This window comes from Thalassophryne amazonica, chromosome 2 (genome assembly GCF_902500255.1).
Source record: "Thalassophryne amazonica chromosome 2, fThaAma1.1, whole genome shotgun sequence".
NCBI lineage: Eukaryota > Metazoa > Chordata > Actinopteri > Batrachoidiformes > Batrachoididae > Thalassophryne > Thalassophryne amazonica.
In genome coordinates, this window is record NC_047104.1 from 133,166,894 (window position 1) to 133,189,101 (window position 22,208).

The 22,208-nt window shown below is 41.7% G+C and overlaps 1 protein-coding gene across 2 annotated transcripts in view; it reads left to right on the forward strand.

Moving 5' to 3' along the window:
• Positions 1–20,210, forward strand: part of LOC117530842 (mothers against decapentaplegic homolog 6-like) — an 83,327-nt gene extending 63,117 nt beyond the window's left edge. For both annotated transcript variants that reach the window (XM_034193793.1, XM_034193786.1), the window contains one exon: positions 19,282–20,210. In XM_034193793.1, coding sequence (XP_034049684.1) covers positions 19,282–19,916 — 635 coding nt within the window. In that variant the 3' untranslated portion in view covers positions 19,917–20,210. The remainder of the gene's footprint in view (positions 1–19,281) is intronic.
• The last annotated feature ends 1,998 nt before the right edge of the window (positions 20,211–22,208 follow it).

Consider the following 22,208-nt stretch of genomic DNA (forward strand, 5'->3'; position numbering starts at 1 on the left):
GAAGAACGCTCCTGGGTGAAGAGGAGCTTCATCCTGGACCCGGCCCTCCTGCCCGACTTCTACCGGCGGCACCCGGACAAGCCTGGTCGGGTGCCAGGAGGCGCCCGTTGAGGGGGGGGTCCTGTTGTGTGGGCCTCACACCCCAACCAGATAAGTGGTTAAACAGGAGCGGCACGAGTGTGTGATTGGAAGTGGAGGTGCTCCCTCCCAAAAGAACACGGACTGTGGGATTACTGAGTGTGCGTACTCACACTCACCTGTGCTGTTTTTGTTCTCTGCCAGCAGTGCCAGGTCTGACAGCTGGAGACGGTGGCCACCTGGGGACTCAGGGCTTGGCAGCTCCGGTGTTCTTCGGATCCGTTGGCGGTGGGGGCCGTGTGGGATTCGGCTCGGTTCTGGACGGGCGTCTCCTATCCTCAAACCTGCCCACACGTCACCCAACGTGTAATTGACTGTAGTTCCAAACTTCTTGTTGTCTGTATTCCGTTGTGCACAATTTACAACATTAAATTGTTACTGTTTGGCTTATCCATTGCCCGTTCATTTACGCCCCCTGTTGTGGGTCCGTGTACCTACACTTTCACAACACAAATCTCTACAACGTGCTATAAATTAATTAAAAATATAAAAGCCAAAGATGATGGGTTGCATGGAATGCTTTGGTATAATACCTTTAAATAATCAGTTTTATTTCCATTTTTTGTTTTTTTTTTTGTTTTTTTTAGACAAGTCAGGGGATGGATACATCAACATTTCCAAGCCATTGAATGGATTTTCTTTCACCAAAACAGATCAAATCAAGGTTTGCATCTCTGATGTACCTTCTGGCAAATTGTAGCTGAACTTTCAGGTCTTTAAGAAAATCCTCCCCTATACCACTTCATTGTGAAGTTGTATAACTGGGGATAAAAAAAAAATGCAAAGCTTGCACTGTGCACAATTTCTCCAATCACAGCCACAGAAGCCTGTAACTAACACCTTGTGGGTTGTCTGGGTGTCTTGGTGGCTTTCCTCACTCTTCTCCTTCTTGCACAATCACTTGGTTTTTGTGAACTGTCTACGCCACACAGATTTAGCATTAGAGTGCCATACTGTTTGTATTTCTTCATAAATGATGTAAATAAAGTCCAAGACATATTCACTCACTCAGTCATTCATCCCCAACCACTTACTCCAATTAAGAGTGATGGGGAGCTGGAGCCTATCCCAGCAGTCATAGGGTGTGAGGCGGGGTACACCCTGGACAGGATACCAGTCTGTTGCAGGGAAAACATTTTCAGTGACTTGGAAATGTTCATGTATCCATCCCCTGACATGTCTGAAGAAAACCGGAAATAAAACTGATTATTTACAGGTATTATACCAAAGCATTCCATTACTTATGCAACCAATCATCTTGGCCTTTATATTTTGAAATTAATTTATATCAAGCTGTATAAATTTGCTTTCAGTTTGACTTTATGGAAGATAGTTCTAGAAATTTAAATTTTTGTATTTTTTGTATTGTTTATTGCTATTTTATTTATTTATTTTTGTATTTGAAATGGCAAAAGCAAATTAGTGTTCCAATACTTCTGGCGGGCACTGTATGTTCCAGCTGATCACAGGCGTGCTTGCCTTGTTGATGCAGATTGTTTCCTTCACCAGAAATCACACTTTTCTCTTGCATCCATGCACACAACATTGCACAGCTTATTTTCCAGTTTAAAAAGGGACGACAGGATTGGTTGATATTATGATATACATGCAAAATGTCCACATCATGCCCTTGCTTTAATCCATCGCTTATGCATCTATCGTTCAACTTTTCGCTCAGTCAATCAATTCAATCAATTTTATTTATATAGCGCCAAATCACAACAAACAGTTGCCCCAAGGCGCTTTATATTGTAAGGCAAGGCCATACAATAATTACGTAAAAACCCCAACGGTCAAAACAACCCCCTGTGGGAAGGAAAAACTCCCTTTTAACAGGAAGAAACCTCCAGCAGAACCAGGCTCAGGGAGGGGCAGTCTTCTGCTGGGACTGGTTGGGGCTGAGGGAGAGAACCAGGAAAAAGACATGCTGTGGAGGGGAGCAGAGATCAATCACTAATGATTAAATGCAGAGTGGTGCATACAGAGCAAAAGGAGAAAGAAACACTCAGTGCATCATGGGAACCCCCCAGCAGTCTACGTCTATAGCAGCATAACTAAGGGATGGTTCAGGGTCACCTGATCCAGCCCTAACTATAAGCTTTAGCAAAAAGGAAAGTTTTAAGCCTAATCTTAAAAGTAGAGAGGGTGTCTGTCTCCCTGATCCGAATTGAGAGCTGGTTCCACAGGAGAGGAGCCTGAAAGCTGAAGGCTCTGCCTCCCATTCTACTCTTACAAACCCTAGGAACTACAAGTAAGCCTGCAGTCTGAGAGCGAAGCGCTCTATTGGGGTGATATGGTACTATGAGGTCCCTAAGATAAGATGGGATCTGATTATTCAAAACCTTATAAGTAAGAAGAAGAATTTTAAATTCTATTCTAGAATTGACAGGAAGCCAATGAAGAAAGGCCAATATGGGTGAGATATGCTCTCTCCTTCTAGTCCCCGTTAGTACACTAGCTGCAGCATTTTGAATTAACTGAAGGCTTTTCAGGGAACTTTTAGGAAAACCTGATAATAATGAATTACAATAGTCCAGCCTAGAGGAAATAAATGCATGAATTAGTTTTTCAGCATCACTCTGAGACAAGACCTTTCTCATTTTCGAGATATTGCACAAATGTAAAAAAGCAGTCCTACATATTTGTTTAATATGCGCATTGAATGACATATCCTGATCAAAAATGACTCCAGGATTTCTCACAGTATTACTAGAGGTCAGGGTAATGCCATCCAGAGTAAGGATCTGGTTAGACACCATGTTTCTAAGATTTGTGGGGCCAAGTACAATAACTTCAGTTTTATCTGAGTTTAAAAGCAGGAAATTAGAGGTCATCCATGTCTTTATGTCTGTAAGACAATCCTGCAGTTTAGCTAATTGGTGTGTGTCCTCTGGCTTCATGGATAGATAAAGCTGGGTATCATCTGCATAACAATGAAAATTTAAGCAATGCCGTCTAATAATACTGCCTAAGGGAAACATGTATAAAGTGAATAAAATTGGTCCTAGCACAGAACCTTGTGGAACTCCATAATTAACCTTAGTCTGTGAAGAAGATTCCCCATTTACATGAACAAATTGTAATCTATTAGATAAATATGATTCAAACCACCGCAGCGCAGTGCCTTTAATACCTATGGCATGCTCTAATCTCTGTAATAAAATTCTATGGTCAACAGTATCAAAAGCAGCACTGAGGTCTAACAGAACAAGCACAGAGAAGAGTCCACTGTCTGAGGCCATAAGAAGATCATTTGTAACCTTCACTAATGCTGTTTCTGTACTATGATGAATTCTAAAACCTGACTGAAACTCTTCAAATAGACCATTCCTCTGCAGATGATCAGTTAGCTGTTTTACAACTACCCTTTCAAGAATTTTTGAGAGAAAAGGAAGGTTGGAGATTGGCCTATAATTAGCTAAGATAGCTGGGTCAAGTGATGGCTTTTTAAGTAATGGTTTAATTACTGCCACCTTAAAAGCCTGTGGTACATAGCCAACTAATAAAGATAGATTGATCATATTTAAGATCGAAGCATTAAATAATGGTAGGGCTTCCTTGAGCAGCCTGGTAGGAATGGGGTCTAATAGACATGTTGATGGTTTGGATGAAGTAACTAATGAAAATAATTCAGACAGAACAATCGGAGAGAAAGAGTCTAACCAAATACCGGCATCACTGAAAGCAGCCAAAGATAACGATACGTCTTTGGGATGGTTATGAGTAATTTTTTCTCTAATAGTTAAAATTTTATTAGCAAAGAAAGTCATGAAGTCATTACTAGTTAAAGTTAAAGGAATACTCGGCTCAATAGAGCTCTGACTCTTTGTCAGCCTGGCTACAGTGCTGAAAAGAAACCTGGGGTTGTTCTTATTTTCTTCAATTAGTGATGAGTAGTAAGATGTCCTAGCTTTACGGAGGGCTTTTTTATAGAGCAACAGACTCTTTGTCCAGGCTAAGTGAAGATCTTCTAAATTAGTGAGATGCCATTTCCTCTCCAACTTATGGGTTATCTGCTTTAAGCTGCGAGTTTGTGAGTTATACCACAGAGTCAGGCACTTCTGATTTAAAGCTCTCTTTTTCAGAGGAGCTACAGCATCCAAAGTTGTCTTCAATGAGGATGTAAAACTATTGACGAGATACTCTATCTCACTTACAGAGTTTAGGTAGCTACTCTGCACTGTGTTGGTATATGGCATTAGAGAACATAAAGAAGGAATCATATCCTTAAACCTAGTTACAGCGCTTTCTGAAAGACTTCTAGTGTAATGAAACTTATTCCCCACTGCTGGGTAGTCCATCAGAGTAAATGTAAATGTTATTAAGAAATGATCAGTCAGAAGGGAGTTTTCAGGGAATACTGTTAAGTCTTCAATTTCCATACCATAAGTCAGAACAAGATCTAAGATATGATTAAAGTGGTGGGTGGAGTAATTTACATTTTGAGCAAAGCCAATTGAGTCTAATAATAGATTAAATGCAGTGTTGAGGCTGTCATTCTCAGCATCTGTGTGGATGTTAAAATCGCCCACTATAATTATCTTATCTGAGCTAAGCACTAAGTCAGACAAAAGGTCTGAAAATTCACAGAGAAACTCACAGTAACGACCAGGTGGACGATAGATAATAACAAATAAAACTGGTTTTTGGGACTTTTGGGACCAATTTGGATGGACAAGACTAAGAGTCAAGCTTTCAAATGAATTAAAGCTCTGTCTGGGTTTTTGATTAATTAATAAGCTGGAATGGAAGATTGCTGCTAATCCTCCGCCTCGGCCCGTGCTACGAGCATTCTGGCAGTTAGTGTGACTCGGGGGTGTTGACTCATTTAAACTAACATATTCATCCTGCTGTAACCAGGTTTCCGTAAGGCAGAATAAATCAATATATCAATTATTATATCATTTACTAACAGGGACTTAGAAGAGAGAGACCTAATGTTTAATAGACCACATTTAACTGTTTTAGTCTGTGGTGCAGTTGAAGGTGCTATATTATTTTTTCTTTTTGAATTTTTATGCTTAAATAGATTTTTGCTGGTTATTGGTGGTCTGGGAGCAGGCACCGTCTCTACGGGGATGGGGTAATGAGGGGATGGCAGGGGGAGAGAAGCTGCAGAGAGGTGTGTAAGACTACAACTCTGCTTCCTGGTCCCAACCCCCCTGGATAGTCACGGTTTGGAGGATTAAAGAAAATTGGCCAGATTTCTAGAAATGAGAGCTGCTCCATCCAAAGTGGGATGGATGCCGTCTCTCCTAACAAGACCAGGTTTTCCCCAGAAGCTTTGACAATTATCTATGAAGCCCACCTCATTTTTTGGACACCACTCAGACAGCCAGCAATTCAAGGAGAACATGCGGCTAAACATGTCACTCCCGGTCCGATTGGGGAGGGGCCCAGAGGAAACTACAGAGTCCGACATTGTTTTTGCAAAGTTACACACCGATTCAATGTTAATTTTAGTGACATCCGATTGGTGTAACCGGGTGTCATTACTGCCGACGTGAATTACAATCTTACCAAATTTACGCTTAGCCTTAGCCAGCAGTTTCAAATTTCCTTCAATGTCGCCTGCTCTGGCCCCCGGAAGACAATTGACTATGGTTGCTGGTGTCGCTAACTTCACATTTCTCAAAACAGAGTCGCCAATAACCAGAGTTTGATCCTCGGCGGGTGTGTCGTCGGGTGGGGAAAAACGGTTAGAAATGTGAATGGGTTGGCGGTGTACATGGGGCTTCTGTTTAGGACTACGCTTCCTCCTCACAGTCACCCAGTCGGTCTGCTTTCCCAGCTGCTCGGGATCTGCCAGAGGGAAACTAATGGTGGCTAAGCTACCTTGGTCCACACCGACTACAGGGGCCTGGCTAGCTGTAGAATTTTCCACGGTGCGGAGCCGAGTCTCCAATTCGCCCAGCCTGGCCTCCAAAGCTATGAATAAACTACACTTATTACAAGTACCATTACTACTAAAGGAGGCCGAGGAATAACTAAACATTTCACACCCAGAGCAGAAAAGTGCGGGAGAGACAGGAGAAGCCGCCATGCTAAACCGGCTAAGAGCTAGTAGCTGCGCTAAGCTAGCGGATTCCTAAAAACACACAAAGTGAATAATGTGTAAATAATTCAGAGGTGATTCAGCAGAGGGAGTGCTTTAGTTAAGGCACGTGAAGATTACACTGTGAAACAAATTGTTATCTAGTTAACTAGATCAATCTAACTGCGCAGATTAAACAGCTAACAGATACAGCAAAACACTGCTGTGCTCTGGAACAGGAAGTGATACAATACCGCAGTGACAGCCAACCACCAGTAGATGCAAGCAAGCCTCTACTGGTGGTTGGCTCAGAATATGCATCCTGTAGATAGCAATGTGCATTCAGACAAGCTCCAAATGGATTTGCAACATGCATTTTAGACTAGAGTGGTAGCAGGCCAAGAGAATCCTGAAGTAACCCATAATTTACTGTGGAAAATTTGGTAAAACAAGCAGTACATTCAGCACCCATTATAATCTTAGATTTTGCAGAAACTCTCATTACTGCATTCAGTTTGCCTTGGACAGACCCAACGTGTCTTCATGTCCCAACCCATATGATATTCCCAAAGTGGTCATTTGCGTTGTGGCATATTTCTTCCCCAGAAAACCAAATGCATCTCCACAACGTGTGACCTGCACAGGCATTACACATTTACACCACAGTACATAGGATATTCACAGAACCCATCATATCTTTGTCTGTTTTGCTAAAGCACTGTCAAACCAACATCTCACCCAGTGGAATACAGAAACTTTCTTCCTGGTCAAAATTATTGGCACCTCTAAATGTTAAGTACAAATTTTAAAACACTTTTTCTTTCAGCTGGGGTCACCACAGCAGATCAGTCATTTCAATCTCACCTTGTCCTCTGTATCTTCCTCTGTCACACCAACCACCTGCATGTCCTCCCTCACCACATCCATAAACCTCCTCTTTGGCCTCCCTCTTCTCCTCCTGCCTGTTGGCTCCATCCTCAGCATCCTTTTCCCTATATATCCTGGGTGGTACGTCCCTGTGGAAGAGAAGACTCCCAGCAGGTCCATGGCTTCCATCATCAACCAGCATGCAGCAGCTGAACCCGCAGTAAACTCCTGGGTCCCTCCTCTACACATGTTCAAACCATCTCAATCTCGCCTGTGAATTTATCTCCAAACCATCCTACCTGTGCTGTCTCTCACATATGTTCATTCCTAATCCTCACTACTGTCTTGTAAAGTTGCCTCTTCACTTTTGCAGATATCCTTCTGTCACAAATCACTCCTGCCACCTTTCTCCACCTACTCCACCCTGCATCCAATCTTTTCTTCACTTCAGTCTCTATTATATTGGATAATTGACCCCAAGTATTGTAAGCCACTGATTTTCACAACTTCTCCTCCTTGTAACCTTGCTATTCCACCGGGCTCCCTCCTATTCACACATATGCACTAAGTCTTGTTCCGACTAACTTTCATTCCCCTTCTCTCCAGAGTATTTCATCACCTCTTCAGGCTCACCGTAACTTGCTCTGTGCTCTCATTACATCATCACCACTGAAAACAAGAAAAGTCTCAGAGCCAATCCTTGATGTATTCCCTCCTTCACTTTGGATGTATCTGTCATTCTCTCTGAGTATCCACGTAGATGTTGTCAGTCAGTGTGCAGATGCTCAAACCTCAAATAGTGTTTTAAGATTATGTGAAAACTGTGGAGAGAGATGTCTTGAGTCTAGGAAACAAATTTAATGGTGTTCCAGATCTGTAACCTCTTTCTTCAAATTGTTTTAAAATGAAAACCTTTTGAATGATCACTTTAAGATGTCACAAACACAAGAAGGCATGGGCTTCAAGTGACCATTTTGCCTGTCCTACTCTGTGATTTGTCAGAGGCCATTACCCTGGTAGAGATATGGGCTTTCCAAGTGTGCCTCAGTTTACATTTTGCAGCCCTGAAAGGAATTTGCAGAATGATTGGCATCTTGGATAGATTATGGGCTAAGATTCTGCCATTACAAAAAGAAAGTAATTCCTATATATATATATATATATATATATATATATATATATATATATATATATATGTCATAGCATAGATAGTTTTTAATTGTGTGCAATCAAATCAAATCAATTTTATTTATATAGCGCCAAATCACAACAAACACTTGCCCCAAGGCGCTTTATATTATAAGGCAAAGCCATACAATAATTACGGAAAAACCCCAACGGTCAAAACGAACCCCTGTGAGCAAGCACTTGGCGACAGTGGGAAGGAAAAACTCCCTTTTTTAAAAGGAAGAAACCTCCAGCAGAACCAGGCTCAGGGAGGGGCAGTCTTCTGCTGGGACTGGTTGGGGCTGAGGGAGAGAACCAGGAAAAAGACATGCTGTGGAGTGGAGCAGAGATCAATCACTAATGATTAAATGCAGAGTGGTGCATACAGAGCAAAAAGAGAAAGAAACACTCAGTGCATCATGGGAACCCCCCAGCAGTCTAAGTCTATAGCAGCATAACTAAGGGATGGTTCAGGGTCACCTGATCTAGCCCTAACTATAAGCTTTAGCAAAAAGGAAAGTTTTAAGTCTAATCTTAAAAGTAGAGAGGGTGTCTGTCTCCCTGATCTGAATTGGGAGCTGGTTCCACAGGAGAGGAGCCTGAAAGCTGAAGGCTCTGCCTCCCATTCTACTCTTACAAACCCTAGGAACTACAAGTAAGCCTGCAGTCTGAGAGCGAAGTGCTCTATTGGGGTGATATGGTACTATGAGGTCCCTAAGATAAGATGGGACCTGATTATTCAAAACCTTATAAGTAAGAAGAAGAATTTTAAATTCTATTCTAGAATTAACAGGAAGCCAATGAAGAGAGGCCAATATGGGTGAAATATGCTCTCTCCTTCTAGTCCCCGTCAGTACTCTAGCTGCAGCATTTTGAATTAAATGAAGGCTTTTCAGGGAACTTTTAGGACAACCTGACAATAATGAATTACAGTAGTCCAGCCTAGAGGAAATAAATGCATGAATTAGTTTTTCAGCATCACTCTGAGACAAGACCTTTCTAATTTTAGAGATATTGCGCAAATGCAAAAAAGCAGTCCTACATATTTGCTTAATATGCGCATTGAAGGACATATCCTGATCAAAAATGACTCCAAGATTTCTCACAGTATTACTAGAGGTCAGGGTAATGCCATCCAGAGTAAGGATCTGGTTAGACACCATGTTTCTAAGATTTGTGGGGCCAAGTACAATAACTTCAGTTTTATCTGAGTTTAAAAGCAGGAAATTAGAGGTCATCCATGTCTTTATGTCTGTAAGACAATCCTGCAGTTTAGCTAATTGGTGTGTGTCCTCTGGCTTCATGGATAGATAAAGCTGGGTATCATCTGCGTAACAATGAAAATTTAAGCAATGCTGTCTAATAATACTGCCTAAGGGAAGCATGTATAAAGTGAATAAAACTGGTCCTAGCACAGAACCTTGTGGAACTCCATAATTAACCTTAGTCTGTGAAGAAGATTCCCCATTTACATGAACAAATTGTAATCTATTAGATAAATATGATTCAAACCACTGCAGCGCAGTGCCTTTAATACCTATGGCATACTCTAATCTCTGTAATAAAATTTTATGGTCAACAGTATCAAAAGCAGCACTGAGGTCTAACAGGACAAGCACAGAGATGAGTCCACTGTCTGAGGCCAAAAGAAGATCATTTGTAACCTTCACTAATGCTGTTTCTGTACTATGATGAATTCTAAAACCTGACTGAAACTCTTCAAATAGACCATTCCTCTGCAGATGATCAGTTAGCTGTTTTACAACTACCCTTTCAAGACTTTTTGAGAGAAAAGGAAGGTTGGAGATTGGCCTATAATTAGCTAAGATAGCTGGGTCAAGTGATGGCTTTTTAAGTAATGGTTTAATTACTGCCACCTTAAAAGCCTGTGGTACATAGCCAACTAATAAAGACAGATTGATCATATTTAAGATCGAAGCATTAATTAATGGTAGGGCTTCCTTGAGCAGCCTGGTAGGAATGGGGTCTAATAGACATGTTGACGGTTTGGAGGAAGTAACTAATGAAAATAACTCAGACAGAACAATCGGAGAGAAAGAGTCTAACCAAATACCGGCATCACTGAAAGCAGCCAAAGAGAACGATATGTCTTTGGGATGGTTATGAGTAATTTTTTCTCTAATAGTTAAAATTTTATTAGCAAAGAAAGTCATGAAGTCATTACTAGTTAAAGTTAAAGGAATACTCGGCTCAATAGAGCTCTGACTCTTTGTCAGCCTGGCTACAGTGCTGAAAAGAAACCTGGGGTTGTTCTTATTTTCTTCAATAAGTGATGAGTAGTAAGATGTCCTAGCTTTACGGAGGGCTTTTTTATAGAGCAACAGGCTCTTTTTCCAGGCTACGTGAAGATCTTCTAAATTAGTGAGACGCCATTTCCTCTCCAACTTACGGGTTATCTGCTATAAGCTGCGAGTCTGTGAGTTATACCACGGAGTCAGGCACTTCTGATTTAAGGCTCTCTTTTTCAGAGGAGCTACAGCATCCTAAGTTGTCCTCAATGAGGATGTAAAACTATTGACGAGATAATCTATCTCACTCACAGAGTTTAGGTAGCTTAGGTAGTCATCCCATCGATGCTTGTTTGTAGTTTCTGTAGTGTCAGATGAGAGTCTATGATTCCCCCCCATATGGGATACCAGTCCTGTGTAGATTACTTCCCCAACCAAGGATGGTACCCATTTACTGCTGGATGGACTGGGGCAATGCAGATGAAGTGTCTTGTCCAAGGAAACAGGCAGGTCGTCATCAGGAATTACACCCAGGTCTTCTTCATATTGATGGACCAACTCTTTGGATGGATGGATTTGTAAAACAGTTGCATTTTCATTCCTTTTCTTGAATTAGATAATGTATCTGCAAAGTTATGTTTATTATAGATGTAACATCTCGTCATAATTGTTCAGATGCGCTGAGCGCAGTGAGATGCAGTGACATGCAGTGTTTTTGAATAGGTTGCACAATGTTAATGACTAGTTCACTCACTCAATTATCACTTATTCATCTTCAACCGCTTCTCCGGGATCGGGTCGTGGGGCAACAGCTCCAGCAGGGGCCCCCACTTTCGTTCCACTTGTGTGAACTAGCTAGATTAGCTGGAAATAAAGCTAGTTCATGTAGGTGGAATGAAATTAACGCGTGTCAGATATTTTGAAAATTTCAAAAAGCCGCGCAGAGTTTATGCACACTTTACGATGGGTTTACTCATTGGCATGCAAGATTGCGTGCCAGTGTAGGGATCAAATTTATGCAAGTGTCAAGGTGCCTTAACAGTAATTTGCGCTACCACTTGAAGCAAGCAAAAATCTGACCCACAAGCTCTTTTTTGGATATGACTTTACACATGACTGTTTATACATACTGTCTCACATGAGCCTCGCCATGGTGGCATGGTAGCACGTTGAACTTGGCCAGATGTTAGCAATAACTTCCATTAGCTTCACTTTGAGGCTACTGTTTTCACCATTTTTTACTTCATGGATTTGGCATTTTTGGCATTTATTTCATTATCATGCTTGTCATTTTTCAAAGCAGGTTACAGCTGAGCATGAACCACAGTGGCAAAGAAAAAGGGCCGCTTTCTAAATATGAAATATAAGGTCAGTACCAAGAAATCTCCTGTGTAGAGCCAAGGTCTACTCAACAACGGAAAATGGAGAGCAAGTGTGCAAAAATGTGTGTGTCTGTGAGTGAGAGGCCGTTGTTTTCAACCGTAAAGCCTGTGTCTGGTGATAACGCAGGCCTCTGATGGCAGAGATAGTCCAGACGCCAGTTTAAATGTGACTCGTTGGACTGAAGTTGCCCTGTAATGATAGTTGTCTCAAACAACACAGAACTTTCCATTTGCAGACAGGGAGGGGTGTTTTCTTTTCTTCACCCATTTTATTTCAAGTCTTGTAGCGCTTTGAGAAGAAATTTGAGGAAGTTGAATCAAACAAAGCATCACAGAGGTAGCCGACAATGATCGGTGGTTGGATTCTATCCCCTCCGATTCTCCCTCTGTCCCCCCGTACGCCCTCCACCCCACAACCCACCCACTTCTTTCAGCACAGTGGAAGAGTCTAATAACTGGAGGGGAATCTAATCCTTGGCACTGGATGAAAGATGAAGGTCTCCCTCCCTCTCTTTCTCACAGCCTCTTTCTCTCTCGCCCACTTATTTTTTCCATGGATGCTGGTTATGCTTGGCAGGTTCTTGCTCTCCTCTCATTTTCACATTCACTCTTTCCCTCATTCACTCTCTTTTTTTTACTGTGACACTTCCCCTTCTTTTTCTCCAATGCTCCCTGAGCAGGTACATGTGAGCAGGAAGGAACGTTCACTCCCCCGACTACCAGGACAGGAGAACGAAGAGTTTAAAATTAACATGACGTGAATGAACGGATAAAAAACACAGGGGAAGAGAAGAAAATGGGGGTAGAATGAGTGTTGCTGTAGTTGGTTGAATTCCAGGTTCAACAGTTTGTGGAGAAGCAGTAAGAAACTGTCCGTTCCTTGAACCTTGATGTACTGGACAAACCCTCTGTGATGTCACCCAGAGGTTTTCTGAAGGGCGGTTTTGAAGCCCAAATATTGTGACTGGATGTGGCCATGTTGACAATGCTTACTCCGTCTGCGTACCAGCCAACCAATAAATGGGTAATCAGGTGGCATGTGAGCCAGACCCTGTGTGAGCTGGGTGGGACGAATCAAACCCAAACATATGCTCCCATCTCAGAGTTACTGAACAAGCTAAAGCTACCAGGCTAACCTGGGTTCCGATGCTTAATAAAGCTTATTTTTGTGGACTGGGTGGTGGTTTTTCATGACTGGTGACTTGGGTGCAGGTATTACAAATTATGACTGTCTTATTGCCTCAGCAACCATGAAGTAACAGTGGATCTAACGTCACCATGCTACTGGTACCTGCTAACAGTGCTAACAGTGTTTATATACAAATTAAATGATGAAACTTTCACTCAGTGGAAATATTGGAACACATATTTGTTAGATTATATTAGATTAGTTAATGTGTTTCAAGGAACTGCAAGATTTACCACTTCTAACATTAAGACTCATGAGGTAAATGGCTTGAACATTTATTCCATAAATAAAACTGTACAAATGAGATAATCTTTGTTTTGGGACTGGTCCCTTTCCTGATGGCATTGGGGTATATTACACTCAAATCCTGCCATCGGAAGAAGGCAGGGGCAGAGCCTACCCCCACCCATCAAACGGGGATCAACTGATGGTGGTGGGGTGGAGGATGGTGACAAAGGAGGATGCAGGAATCACAGAAGGAGACAGAAAGAGGAGGCAGAGGTGACGCTAACAACAGACATGGACCAAGGGGAGGCAGCAGAACACAGAGGCATATCCAGAATCAACCAGGAGGTGGCAGGGTGGAGGAGGTAAAGCCTCAGACAGCATCTGTAAACAGGCAAAAGGTGAATCAGGATTGCCATCTATAACTGGCTTCGGCATTTTCTATTGGTCACCGTTGATGCCGAAATTGGGAATAGCTGCTTCTGATTAGCTAACAGATGATGCTAATTAGCGAATGTGAGGAGAGCTAAAACCTGACTCTTGGTAGAACCTGTGCTTCGGTTCATTCCCTGGTTTGTTTGATTTCTGATGACTGGAGGTTGGGGCTTGGTTGCACACCTAAACAAGTGATAAGTAATGTGAATTATCATCTTATCGACCCTGTTCTCAATATAATATCACAACAGGTAGTCATTTTGGATTAGGTGATATTGGCCATAAGAGAGAATGTTGATTTAGTTCAAGATCCTATAACTGCCTGTCACACTATGACAGATTAAGGAAACATTTGAGTGACATATACAAAATTTTGAAATCCATTTGTGTCCATTTTGTTCTGTACAATCTGTTTTCTCATTTCTTAAATGCGTGTCTTATCATCAGATGTACAGTGACTCCTTTGGAAAGTTTTGTGCATGCTCAGAATTTGACTGGACATCAGAGAGAGAGAGAGAGAGAGAGAGAGAGAGTTTCCCAGTGATTGTAAGTTTGTTAACTATTTTGTCCCCCAACTGTTTGTTACTTCTACAATACTCAAGCATTCATATCCTGTGGCTGTTTGATGCTTCAGACTGAGCTTCTGATTGGCAAAGGCTCCAGCTCAAGGTGGGAATTCAGTACAAAGGGAAAGAGGACATTTCCCAATGCAGCACCATGCACAGCAGCTGTTCATTTACTGAAGAAAAGACAGTGCACATGTTTTTATCTGGATGTCAGCGAACACCTGGTGGATTTTCTTGGCAAGAAGGCACCTTAGAGGATGTAGAAGCAAAAAACTGAAGAATGAAATGGTAATAGTCTGTATTTCTTAGAACCAAATAGTATACTTTATTGTTGTCCTGAACTCAAAAGTAATAGTTGCCACAGACATGGACATTTAGAATAATTTTAAATTAAGAGAATACTCAGTTAAATATGAAACTGTTGATTTATGACAACTGCATTGTTTGTTGTAGCACACAGTAATTTGAGGAAGCACACAAAACCCGGATGTCTTTATTTGCTCTGCATCTCATTGCACGGGGCAGGGTTGGGATCCGCTCCACATATAGCTACATATTACAAAAGGTGAAGGCCTGAATAGGGTTAGACACTCATGATAATTAGGGAATAACCCTGTTTTGTCTGATTTGTGGATGTTAATGCTGGATTTTATGGTCGCAAATTGAGTTTTACCCGTGGCACGTTAGCGGAGCCGGTAAAATGGATATTTGTGACTGTAATCCAGCATTACTGTCCGCAAGTCATCAGACACAGCGGGGTTATTCTCATTCTATTCCAGTTCCATCGTTTGCACGGTTTATTTTTCTGTAAGTAATTTGGTCGGTGAAGCTTACTGGCATCATTGTTACTGCACTAGTTTCTCTTACTCTCAGCTGACAGCGCCATTATTGACATCTGCGTAGCAAGGCGGTCATGGCGCGGAGTAATACATCAAATGTGAAATGGTAGAATATTTTGCCACCATTAACGTAATATTTTATGGTCGAAAATCTCACACGGTTAACCAATCAGATTTGTTTAACAAATGTAATTGGATTAGAATTATAATGCAGGTCAAATGCATGGTTTAGTAAGTTGTCTCAAGTACATAACGCTGATCACAAATTAAGCCTTAATTAACCTAATTAAGGCTTTAAATGGAAAGTTATAAAGAATTCTGAGGGTCTACTGGGAATAAACTAAAAAAGAACAAAGCGCTTGACCCACTCCAGCCTTTTCCCCAACACGTGTGCTTAAGTTCAAACTCTGTGTGTATGACTGTGAAGTGTACGGCACATTTCGCCGAGACTGACATTAAGGGACGGTGATTTTGCAGTGAAATAACAAAGGCTACTTACCTAATTGGTAAACAGAGCTCTTAAATGGTGTTTGGGTTAAATGGTTGCAGGATGCTGTAATTGCTGCCAGCCCTCACATACAGATGAACACACACACAGTTGTGCACACTCACAGGCTTTTTTGTTTTCTTCACTCAGATGTAATTATAATAACTGATAACCTCCCGTTTGAACCCTTCTTTAAAATTCCATTGCAGAAGTAGGTTGTCTGCCATCCCGCCCCTTTTTCTCCCCTCCCGTTCCTCTTCCTTATCCACACACGAGGTGGATGGTGATACTAACAGCTAGGCCAGAAGCATTAACCATGTTGTACCACTCAGGTGTGTAAACATAGGGAATACAAGTTGTCGATGGAAAAAAATATGAACTAAATATTTGTTTCTTTTGCAGTTATTGATGCCTCAGTGTGTCAGAGTTTGCATTGTAAGACTCCACTCACACATGGATTTTGACAGCAAATTTTTGGATAAAATATTAAATTGCTACAGTGTGTGCAATGGATAAATGAAAAATCATTCAAATGGTGATACAAGCATCAGCTTTTGTATGAATAAGCTGAAGCCTCTTTTATGGGGGGACATGACCGTCATAGTCCTGTCAGACTTGGTAGTGTGAAGTGGTAGGTCACAAATGCAGGATTCAGACATGAGATTGACAGGGTTTAATTACAGTTCGAGCAGGGTTCAGTACACAAAAAGCTGCCCATTACAAACAAAAGTATCCAAAGCATTAGGCAGAGAATAGGGTCCAAAAACAGGCAGGCAGGTCAAAAATGTGGATAAGCAAAACAGGACTAGACACTCGGAGGAAAATGCTCGAATGAGGCACAAAGCACAACAGTCTTGCAACCAGGTGAGGGAAAAGGTGCAATTAATAAAGAGAGAGTGATAAGGAGGGAATGCAGGACAGGTGTGGCGGAGGGATCTGGAACGGGGCGTGGCAAGCAGGAAGGAGGACAGGAGAGAAACCCAAGCAAGAACAAAAGGACAGAAAAATAATACAGTAAACCCCCAATAAACCCCACAAGCCCAATCATGACAAATCCACAGTATTCAGCGATCAGTAAATGGGACTGGAGATTCACAGAATTCCAAAGGATAAAGCAAGGAGAAAACAGTGGTTAAGAGTTATCAACAGGAGGGACCCAAGTCATGGAAATACTCGTACATTGGGAACCATCACCCCCAGGACAGAACCAGCTCTCCTAAGGAGCTGGTTAAGTCTGTTTGTGTCAGCTTCCTTCAGCCTGCTGCCCAAGCACACTACAGCGTAGAAGATGATGCTGGAGACCACCAAGTGATAAAACATCTGCAACATATTTTTGCAAACATTCTAAGATCTGAGCCTTCTGAACCACACCTCAGCTTGGTGAGGTATATCTGCTGAGATTCAGCATCGAACAACCTTCACATGTGCTAAAACATCAGACACAATTTCGTCTGTTACAAGAACTGTTGACGGTGTTACACTTCAAATGGTATCAACAATGGCATGCTTGGCCGTTCTGTTAACAGCCATTGTCACGCACATGCATGAGAATGATGTTACTTTCAGGATCCCTGAGTTCTCCCATAATATGCCGTATCTTTGAGTATATTATACAATAATACAGAATGCAATACTAATGTACCCTTGGCCCATATGAGCATGTAATCAATGAAAGAGTGTGTTGAAAGAATCCGACCTTTTGACCACTTAAAATAGGTCAAGGTTAGCCATCTTTGAACTTGTCCAAGGTCTGTGTCCCACAAATGCTCTCTGTGAATTTGAAGATCCTGGCAGTAATAGGACCGGAGTTATGCTGAGTACAATCAGACAGACAGACAGACGGGTGGATAAATGGATGGATGCAAAGTCTTCGCAATACCCGATGGCCATGTTTTGGCCTCGGAAAGGGTCCTGGATCATTTTATGTCTTGTGTGGAAATTGATTTGAGAATGAGCTCATAAAGTGCTTCTGTATTTCTGCAGGTGTGTTTGTGTTGCTTTATTACAGGGAAGAGCAAAACTTGTAAAAGTGTGTGTGTGTGTGTGTGTGTGTGTGTGTGTGTGTGTGTGTGTGTGTGTGTGTGTGTGTGTGTGTGTGTGTGTGTGTGTGTGTGTGTGTGTGTGTGTGAGAGAGGAGGGGGTGGATGAGAGAAAATGACACAAAGAAAAAGCATGAGATCCTCGTAGCTGAGCAGCCTGTGCTCTTACTGGAGACCTGTAAAAACTCCAGGCTGCTGGAGTTGCCAGCCTGGAATTCACTAATGACACACGTGGGCCTCAGATGAGAAGTGCAATTTTGTGTGTGTGCGTGTGTGTGCCATAGACACACGGTTCTCATCAGTGCCAACCATTTGTGTACAAGTGTGTGGCCCGTACTCATTATTTAACGTGTGTGTGTTATGGTATTTGTGTACAAACAGTAACTTGTATGTGGAGCCACCTCTTGCATCGCACCATCTACCAGAAATCAAACTGGCCTCTTTGAGAACAGAGCGCGTCTCAACTAATCATCAGTGCTGCTTTTCAGCACGTTCACGTCCGAAGGTCCTGCTGGATGAAGAGTGCGTGCCAACAGGCTCTTCAAATCAGTGTGCGTAGTCTGTGGAGCACAGTAATGGCATCGCTCTGTGTGGGTGTTAATGTGAGTTGATAGCATGAGGGCGAGTGGTGGGCGGGGTCACAAGCTTTTGCTAAATTGACTGAGAGCTGAATATTTCCCGTCATCTGCATTCTTTCTGTCATACTAAGAACTGAGGGGCTGGTATCCTTGTAAAATAGAATCAGAATCAGAATCAAATTTATTGCCAAATAAGTTCACACATACAAGGAATTGGACCTGGTGTTATTGGTGCATAAATAATAAGAAAAGAAAAGAGAAACACTTCTGTAAGAAGTAAAAGAGTCAACTAGGCAAAACAAATAAATATAACATAATGGAATGGGACTGTGCAAAAACAGGTGATTGCAGTACAGATGTACAGTATCTGTCAGTGCAGGGATGAACAATCTGTACTTTATGGTAGTGTGTGTGTGGGGGGGGGGGGGAGCAGGGTAAGTGAGGGGGGGTCTCTGGCATTATTTATTAGTCTAATTGTGGACGGAAATGAGATGTTTTTGTGTCTTAAGGTTTTGGTCCTGATGGACCTCAAAGTTTGTGACCTGGGTGGGAGGGTGTCTCAGGGCCCTGGAGGCATACAGGTCCTGTAGAGACAGCAGACTAGTCACTCATCTTCTCTTAAATAGCCAAATTAAGTTTGGAATTTAAACATTTTCTGCCACACCTGGCCTGATAATTACTGAAAAACATTAATTTGAGTTTCATATTTTAATTTAATTTAAATATTGTTGAAGAGATTTGTATAAAGTAAAACACTAAAGTAAAATATATAAAGTAGCCTGAATTTTCCAAAAAATCAAAAGTGATGAATACTTCCTTGAGGCATGGTTCAGTTCCCCACGTGTCTTGATACAGTTGTATCTTCTGTGTCCAGCTAGCGGTTTTACGCAAAGGGAACAATATTAACAAAATGCACTTGTACTGTACACTTTAGACTTAGCATAATAGATCATCAAGATTGTGCTCTGAATCGTGCTCTACCTTATAATAATAATTGCCCTACCTTCGAGTTGAATTACAGTTCAGATGAAGTCAGTATATTTACTCATGCAAACCATTGTTTTCCTTGTTTTTTGCCTTCCTCAGACACTGGGACCTCTCTCGGTTCCTCGACTTCCAGTGGCCATCGCTCTCATTGGTGCAGTGTTGCCTATTGGGAAGAGCGGACACGTGTGGGTCGCCTGTATCCAGCCTATGAATCCTCGTTCAGCATCTTCTATGACCTACCTCAGGGCACAGGCCTTTGCCTTGGCCAGCTCCACAACAACGCCTACACCAGTCACCGTGACAACAGTCGTGGCATGTCAGGTCTCCACTACAGTGGAAGTGGAGGGACTACCAGCAGCAGTATGGCTAGTTGTATACAACAGATACGCAGTAAAATTGGCTACGGTATAACACTGAGCCGTGAGCCAGATGGCGTGTGGGTGTACAACCGCAGTCAGCACCCGGTGTTTGTCCACTCACCCACTCTGGACCCACCCGGTGCTCGAGGGCTTAGCGTAACGAGGGTGACATCAGGCTTTTCCCTGAAGGTGTTTGACTATGAACACTCCAACTGGATGGCCATGCACGGTGTGAAGCCAGAGAGCCAGGAGGGGCCATGGGACCCCCACAGTGTTCGCATCAGTTTTGCTAAGGGCTGGGGCCCCTGCTATTCCAGACAGTTCATCACCTCCTGTCCATGCTGGCTGGAGGTGCTGCTGAACAACCACAGATAACACACACACACACACACACAACACACACACACACACACACACACACACACACACACACACACACACACACACACACACACACACACACACACACACACACACACACACACACACACAAGGTTTCTCAAGCCAATATCCTATTTGTAATCTACCGAGATTTAATATAAAATTTATATATTATGTAACATATACTTGTAAATACTTGAGTCCTTTTACAATACAATTATTTATGTATAGTGTAATGTTTGTATGGACAAAATAAAAAAGGAAAAAACAATTCCATACCTGCATTGTCAATAAAGCATATTTGTATTGCATGAAACTTTATTTTCTTTTGTATTTTTGTGTTTTTACCTTTGCCCTTTGCTACAGCACAGCAATATTTACATACATTTGGTGCCTTTCCTACAATAATAAAGACATATATCCTGGATTAATCCAAAATGGTGCTTTTCAGCATTAAGACAAATATGTAGTTTACAATAAAGGCAATGAACTGATCTGAATTGGGTTCTTGAAGGAGAAAAAAAAAAGTGTTGCTAAGCTATGAATGACATGAATGAATTGATGGACAGATTTAATGATTTAGTATTGATATTTTTGTGGGTTACAAACCATATCATGTCATCAGACCTACATACAGTATGCACAACATCAGGTATCATCCAAGTTCCACCTCAAAGTTAGCAGTTCTGGTCCAGGCCTCTCTCTGTCTCTTTATCCACATTAGTTTTAATCAGTATATATATATATAAAAAAAAAAAATTCACAGCCAGGGCTTTGAACCTGAAACAGTATTTTAATGTCTCTGGTTTTGGGTTCCACCCCAAAACTGACTATCCTGACCCGGTTAGAACAAAAAAATATGGTTCCCGAGCGAGTTAATACCGCTCCATGTTAGCTGTGGTGGAACACTGAAAACATTACACACACCAGGCCTGTATGTGGCACTGTAGCACTTCCACGAAAAACAAAGAAGAAGACAATAGAGCATGCATGGAGATAAATAAACAATAATAAACAATAACCTCTCCTTTGTAGGTTTTGTTAATGACTTTAAATTATTTTTCTTGTCTCTCTAAAAAGTGAAATCTAAGCTGGCGTGTAAAATCCACAAGGATATAAACTCTATGTTACTTTTATGAAATGACATGCTCCTTGCTCCTTATCTGTCACTGGGTAATGCCCGTTTTGAATTCGTTCTTGTTTGTTTGTTTTTGTTTGAGTAATAGTCTCCTCTACGAGATGTTGTAATTCAATTTCTTCTTAATGAATAATAAATAAATAAATAAACAATGTAGCAGCAGACACTACTTTTCAAAGTGGCACACTGAGTAAAATAAAGCCTTTTACAACAAAGAAGGTTCACGCTGATCATCTGAAACAGACCTATTGTGTATTTAAAGTGAAGCAGTCTGTTCGTGTACTTTTAAAAACATGGTGTTGTGTGTATATTATCTATATACGAGTTTTTTCTTAGCCAGTATGGTTAAATTATGTATTTTCTCATTAGCCACAATTACTTTCCTTGAGCCACATAATGTATTCAGAAGTGATACCAACTGCATCGGCAGCCAAATTCAAATATTATATATTTATTCACAGATGTTGGACGAGATAGTTCGCCCACGAGGGGTAGCGTGCCCCCACTAGTGGCAATCCGAGCACACCCAGGGGTGCACACACCCCAGTTTAGGAAACTCAGCATGAAAGTATGGGTTGCCGCAGAGCCATGTCACTTCCGGTGAAATGGCCAATCCAAAGGCAAGAATTCGTACTTCCGTGACTGGCCACCTGATGAAAACCACCTCGGGCTGCACTGATGTCTGTTGAAATCATCTGGTTTTGTTTTGTCTCTAACCTGCTTCTAACAGCCAGCTGACGGCTGTCATTGCCTGAAATGATGAGATTCATACACCAAGCTGAACTGAAATGAACCATTGTACATTAAATTGACTTTATTGATGAGTCTGACCCCTTTGAAAAGTGACCAAATTACATGTATTTGTATTGAGCTCAGCAATTTTTTCATCGGCCGGAAATGGCGCCAGAGGGCGCTTTGTGTAAAGTCTGTGGCAACCCATAGCTGGGCTAATGCTACCTGACAGCCACGTAGACAAATGCTAAGTGAAACGCCATGATGCTTATATGAAATGAACTGACCATAAACTCATTAAAAATAAAAATGGTGAACTACGAACACGAATGTATTCATTTTAACCGTACGAATTGAGCTATGAGCTGCTTCTTGCACAACACTGATTATTGTTGGTCTTGAAATGTAATTGATAC